This window comes from Phaethon lepturus, unplaced genomic scaffold (assembly GCF_000687285.1).
Source record: "Phaethon lepturus isolate BGI_N335 unplaced genomic scaffold, ASM68728v1 scaffold7165, whole genome shotgun sequence".
Lineage (NCBI taxonomy): Eukaryota > Metazoa > Chordata > Aves > Phaethontiformes > Phaethontidae > Phaethon > Phaethon lepturus.
This window is the reverse complement of record NW_010542565.1, coordinates 303-6,944: the sequence shown is the minus strand read 5'-3', so window position 1 is coordinate 6,944 and position 6,642 is coordinate 303. Positions and strand designations below refer to the sequence as shown.

General features: G+C 42.7%; 1 protein-coding gene across 1 annotated transcript in view; it reads right to left on the bottom strand.

Annotated features, from left to right (window-relative positions):
* Positions 1 to 4,616: 4,616 nt before the first annotated feature.
* GTPBP8 (GTP-binding protein 8 (putative)) overlaps positions 4,617 to 6,642 on the bottom strand; it is a gene marked incomplete at its 5' end in the record, with an annotated part of 2,322 nt that continues 296 nt past the window's right edge. The window contains 4 exons of the mRNA XM_010288061.1: positions 4,617 to 4,744; positions 5,189 to 5,307; positions 5,736 to 5,835; positions 6,168 to 6,298. Coding sequence (XP_010286363.1) covers positions 4,660 to 4,744; positions 5,189 to 5,307; positions 5,736 to 5,835; positions 6,168 to 6,298 — 435 coding nt within the window. The remainder of the gene's footprint in view (positions 4,745 to 5,188; positions 5,308 to 5,735; positions 5,836 to 6,167; positions 6,299 to 6,642) is intronic.

Sequence of the window (6,642 nt, the reverse complement as noted above, 5' to 3'; positions counted from 1 at the left end):
TTTCCCAACATTTGCAGGGATCATTATTATTCCTTATTTTATTTTTTGCATCATCAGTTTCTAGGATTTTTGAAATGTCTCTTGTAACTGGGGGCCTGAGTACCAGGTTTCCCGTACGTATTTTTTTGAAAGAAAATGAACCTCTAAGTATCAGTGCAATGTTGTTTATCATGTTCGAGTACAAAGGCAGCTGCAGTTCTGAACTACTGAATCTACGTGGGCCTTGATCTGAGTGGATTTGTTTTGCCCTGTTAAATACTACTTCTGAACTGTATAATAGCTTACATCCTTCATAAATTGTGAGTGGTTAAGCTAGTTTTGCCGATGCTTGAGAAATACAAGTTTCTTGTGCCTTTTTCAGGTTTTGGTTTAAGAAAAAATTTTGCCTTAAAGCAATTTTTCCTTATAGAGAAAAATTCATTATGTCTCCAGTAGGAGGCTCAGCCTTCTAGTGTAATAAATACCTTGCTAAGTTAAATTTGAACAAAAGTTTTTCTTGAGGAAGCTGAAGAGAAAGAAGAAAAAGGTGCAGCCAAGGTGCAGACACTGGAGCAACAAAAAGGTACTAGAGAGTGGAGTCAGAGAGTCACATTCTGTGCTTGCATCAGGGGTGAAGGCAACACTCCAGGAGTGCTGCATTTGTCACACAAGAACCAGTGGAGCATAACTTCTTGGGGAACAGCATTAGCAAGAGGAGCACTAAGGTTTATTCCCTGCCCTCCACCCCCACCGTACTACTTATTGGCATAATACATTCTCCATCATTCTCAATGCATTTTTTTCAAGGAAAATACTGGTTTAAGTAGCTATGTCTGAGAAAGCGGTGGATTTATTGTCTTGTATAAACTTTGTAAATGTGCCGCAAGATGCACAAATGCCATTGCAGATTATTACTGCAGTACAAAAATGTGGACTACCTTCCCTGAAAAAATCTGCTGTGTATTTAACTAAACAGTTGGTGGCTGCTCAGTAATTACCTTATTGAGCAAAACAGTTCCCCGTGCTTAGATAAGAGAGGCTTACAAGTAGGCTAGTTATATCTGAAGCAGTTAGAGATCAAGTATTTAACAGGTGCTTGGACAGCATTAAATTAGCATTAAAATAAAGCTGTGCATACAGGCTTAATGCTGTGACTGGTTCTTAGGAGATCAAATTGCAGTTACCAAACCTGTTATTAAAATCACTTGTGCAGGTAAGGAAGGGATGCTTACTTTACTTTTATTGGTGGTGCTTTTAGATGGTGGTGCTTTTTTACAGCTGGCTGTAATTGCATCCGATGAGAATAAAAGGAAGATACAGGGCTAGCTATAGCATATTGTGAAGAGGTTGGCCTCTCATATGGAGGGCTGTAGAGGTAAGTCATGCCTCTCCCATTTACTAACTAGTCTTTTTTTTTTTTTTGGATGTAACATAAGATCAGTTTGCCTTTTCTTAGTTCTGTTCCTTTCCTCTCATTGTGTGCCCAGTTTGTAGCATGGGACAAACCCCGCAACTTATTCCTCCCTCCGTTGCCTCTTCTGTAAATGGGTTCTGTTCTTATTCTGTCTGTGATAACACTTAAGCAGAAGAGTGATGTAAGAAGCCGTATGTCTCCCTGGGGTTTGTCCCTGCTTGTGCAAAACAATTTCTCCATAAAATACAGCATCATGTTGTAATCTTAGGCATGAGTAGGATTAGCCAGTGATACAGACTGGAAACATTAGCTGTGGCTAAAATTCTGTTTCTTCTCTTGACAGAAACTGTGATAGCTGAGGTCACAGTATCTTGTTTCTCATAGGCAGCCACCCTACTTAATGCAAAATGACTTGTCTGTATTCAACGCTTGGCATGTTCTGTTTGGCATGTGAAATGTTTCATACTGAGAGCTGCTACTACATCCTAGTTCTGAGCACAGTATGGAAACAATGCTAAGCCCAAGGAGCAGGACTTTTGACAAGATAGTGTGAAAGCAGGTGACACCAAAACAATCTTCAAAGTGACAGTAAACAGAGCTCTTTCTGCGTTAGTGCATGTTGCCTCTCTGTGTAAATGCCTGAGAGAGGCTAAATCTAAATCTGAAATGTCTACCTGCTAAAAAAAAAAAGCCAAAACAACCTCTGCTCTTTAAAATAACCCAAGAAACCTGTTTAGGTTACTTCATTAATGTTAAATAGAATTATTGACATAGTATCTGGAAAATGTCCCTACTAAAATGCATGCTATGCTATAGTGACTCTAGGGCACTGTCGCAAAAATGCTGGCTTTGTAGTGCCAGGGTTATGGTGACAGACTAGACCAGAGCCAATACAGGAAGAGAAAGGAGAAAGTACTGCTGAAAGACCAGAGAAGATGCACAAGGTGAAATCCTTTTCCATAGAAGCGAATACTCAGCATCATTTCTGTAAATGACAGGTGCAGAAAAGGCAAAGCTTTACAATCATGCTGGGCACCTACAGTATGGTATACGCACTGCAAGCAATTTAAGACATCAAGTGAACTGATCTCTACTGCTCCTGTGTGCTGCTAGGCCCACTGGTGATCACTGAGTGGGGAAAAAGAAAGGGAGAGCTTTTGCGTCTCTGGCCTGAGGAAGCGCAGTTCCTCACTCAGCAACACAGCATGTTCCTTAAGAACTTGTCAAGAAAGTCTACCTTGTGTGTCAGACACCTGTTTCCCCAAAGCATCCATGCTTCCCATGAAGGCACTTAAATGTAATTTTTAATGTTTAAATGAAGGAGAGGATTTGATTTTATTTGCTATCATCTTGCCTGTCACAGGGACACTGATTCTTGCCTGTAACAAACTGTGGTGTTCTTTCCTGGCGATGGCTGAGCAAAATGCAAGAGTTATTCCAGTATTTGAAGCACTTGCAAATGAAGAGCTTTTGACTAACACAGCAGAAAACCAAGATGTGTCCAGAGGTAAAGCTGGTTCTTCAGGATAAGACTGTACCTACTGTTTCTAGTACAGCTGTAAGAAAACCTATGACGTAGCTCCACATGATTTCCACCAAGGACACCTCAAGGTGACTGTACCCACACACAAGGATCACGGGTCCCAATTCACAGTCTGCTGCCCTTTCAAAGCACTCTTTATACAAATGGATTCACCAGACATACTTAATGTATTTAAGTGGTTAATAAAAGACTTCCTAGCACTGTAAGGGGTTTTGGTCTGAAGGGGGACTAAAACCAGAACTGCACTTTTTTTACCGATACAGGCTTATTTTCAGAGGCTCTTCAGTCAAGGCTGAGACCTTGAAAATCACAGCCTTGACAAGGTTGATGCTTTTGGAAGATAAGATTACTCCTGAAGTGTTCGCTTGCACCTGTTCCGTCTCCTAGATGTTATGGCACTTCCCCTTAGGATCCAGCATCCCACAGGCTGGTTTGCTCTGCAGCATTTTGGGATTAGAGGTAAAATATTAAGAGAATTACAGGTTTGGTCTTTGCTAAGATGTGGAAGCTAGAGATGCACATCTTTCTACTGCATTCCTCCTGCCCCCCACTTCTTACATGTATGCTGAAAACAGACCTCACCTTGTGTCTAGTCTGAGAGTTACAAAAAATTCCATAATGAAAGAAAACACTAGAAATACCACCTTCTTACCCTTAGAGTGGTTTACAAAAGAACTGCCCTTTCTTGAGATTTAACCACTTAATGTAAGAGACTTTGACAACTAACATACTCCCATTTGGCAATGTTAAGACATGATGAGACTGAGTGCCAGAGTTTGACATAGACCAAAGCTGTTAAGAGCCTAAGTTTTCCTGTACCATTACTGCTACAGTGCCCCTGAAGAGTACGGGACATCAGTACTGTACTTCAGCTGGCAGAGTAGAACAGATGCAGATAATGGACAACGTGACTCATCTCTGGCAAGTCATCCGAGTGCAGCAGCAGAACTTCATGCTGGATGTAAAACGGAAGGTAGATGCAGCACTGACTGATGATAAAGTGCAGAAGAAAAGAGTTCCCCAGGCTGTCAGTCTTTTATTCCACTCTGTTTCAAGACAACAGTGATCAAAAAGTAGACCCCATTAAAGATGCATCCTTCCCTTCATCCACCTGGAAGAGGGACAACTCGATGTACGCAAGCAAGGTGTGCTATCACGCTGCACCTATTGAACACACAATGCAGAAGAGTTACATAAGTAAAATATACAGGAAGTCCTAAACACACCTTCACAGACAACATGTTGGCTGTTTCCATTCTAGATCACCTCAGAGCAGGCAGGTTACACAGGTGCTAGTTTTTGGCCCCCCACTACATAAGCTAAGAGAAGTAAACCTGTGTGTATCATTCAGTTCAAAACATAGCAGAGCTTAGGCAGGCAGTGGTAGCTTTTTGAACATTTAGCTGGAGGGAGAGGAAATGCTGTATTAAAACCTAGCTTCTCTTTAGAGGTTCTCTTTGCTTTTTTCTCCTTAGCACAATCATGTAGCCTTTATAAAACAGTTTTTTAATAACCTGGATTCATTCATAGTGCAAACTTCCTGGACTGAGGCATTTATTAAACAAAAAGCTTAGCCTTACAAATATTAACTTCTCAAAGAATTTATGCAAGTTTATAAAAAAATAAATTCTAGTACCTTAGGTTATTGACAACAAAAATCCAGACTGCTAGTTTTGGTACCTTTTATTCTGGATGAGCCAAGCAGATCAGGTGCCCAGTCTTTTCAGCTGGCCTCTACAGCAGGCAGGTTTCCAGTAACGTGGGCTACAAAACACCTTAGCAAGTGAACCCCCGAAAACGCCAGAGAACTGTGGAAGCAAAGGCGTGGATGTTCAGTGCCAGAGGCTGCCGGCTCTTGGAGTAATACAAGCAAGCTCAGCCACTGGCTGTATTAACTTACATCTCCCGCACTGTGGTGCAACCTTGGTAAATTAAGCCCTTCACCTATGTAATCAAACAATTTCAGCCTGCTACTGTTAAGAAAATGGTGAAGCCCACTAGCATGTGGCATAGGGACTGCTGCCCCCTCGGAGAAGGGCCAAAGGAAGAAGCAGCCTTGAATGCTGAACTCCACTGGCTTGCAGAGGAGGGGGAGGAAGGCAAGTGGCGTTTCCCCATCAGCAGCCCAGTGCCCTCCATCCTTGGGGCACAGAGAAGTGCCCCCTCTAAAGCAGACAGAGCCATTTCAGGTAGTTAGCCGCATTGCAAATCATCCCTTAAAAGGAAATGGCAGCAATGGAGAAGAGCTTTACCTGACGAGGAATAGCTGAGGAAAGCATCCCTGAGTTTTCTCCTTCACAAAGTCTTGGATCGCCAGTACATTCTTTAACAACAGTCCCCTGGAAGCTCGGTCAATTTTTGTTAAGACCATCTACATGGATCCAGAAAGGGAGGATTAAAAGAGAACAAGATTATTTTGCTGCTAGCCTGGAACATCTGTAGAAGTCCTGGGCCATCTTGCAAGGCAGGCTGAAAGCTCTGGGTCTTATCTAGGGGGAAAAATGGTATAATACAGTTCACCAAAAGGAGTTTTTCAACCTCCTCAAGCTGAGCACTGGAAAAAAACGTCCATTTAATAAATCAAGCAAAAAATCCCTTAAATCCCCTCTGTCCCCCTCAATGCATTTTAGGCCTATTTTATTAACAATAAAAGTGTATGTGTGAGGTGTTACTACTTAGGTAGGTCAACTTGCATAAGATCAGGTAGAGGGTACACACCTTTATAGATTATCTGTAGCTTATAACCAACACAAGTATTTTATGTTGCTTCTGCCTGTTCAAGAATGAAGCATTACCTACCACATAAGGAATCCCAAACTCTTCCAGCATCTCTACTGCAACATGATCTGTTTTCTGTAGTCCTACTACACCATCAACTAATAGAAAAGTCCTCTTCAAGCTGCCAGAAATACAAGCAACTGTCATCACATCCATTATTTCATGCCTCCTCTGCTACTTCCAAACTCATAAGCAAGAACAAGTCACACAGGACCAGGGAATAGGGACAGCCAAGAAAAGTCATGCAGGGGACCAGTATGCAGCAGCACCTCAATCTTTTCCGCTGCTTTGATCTGTCTAAGCATGAAGAAGTGACACCACAGAGGTTCCCAGGGAAATGACGTTGGAACTAATCAATACTACCACTGGAAGGAGCTACCTCTCCTGCACTTTTTCACCCAATACAGGTGTCTGGCTTTCATCGCTCTGTGGAGGTACAGTTTAGCCCCTTACTTGCGCCGTTCCTGCAGATAGGCCTCCACCATCTCCACAAAGTCTTGCGGGGCACGGTAGCCGTACCCCGGCATATCCACCAGAGTGAAGTACTTCCCTACTTTGAAGAAATTCATCTTCTTGGTGTGGCCCTGGGGAGAGGATTTAAAAAAAAATAATTTTAAAAAAAAGTTAAGGTGAAGGAAGGTGTTGATTTTTAAAAGTTGCTTTAAGCAGTGGACTAGATTCCTCTACCTTACCCTGTCCTCCCCGGAGAAGGCTGCAGAAATGCTGCTCTTGCTTTAAGCTGCCTAGTCTCCTGCCCGTCTGGCAATCCCGTGTGGCTCGGTGACCCTCAAAACAGACTAAAACTACACTGCTTACTCTTCCCAAAGGCCTTTACGCTGGGTCCGCTGGGCTTGCACGGCTCTCCCGCCTGGCGCCTGTGCCAGCCCTAGCTGAAGAGCTCAGCTGGGCTCTTTCTTCCTCATCCTCA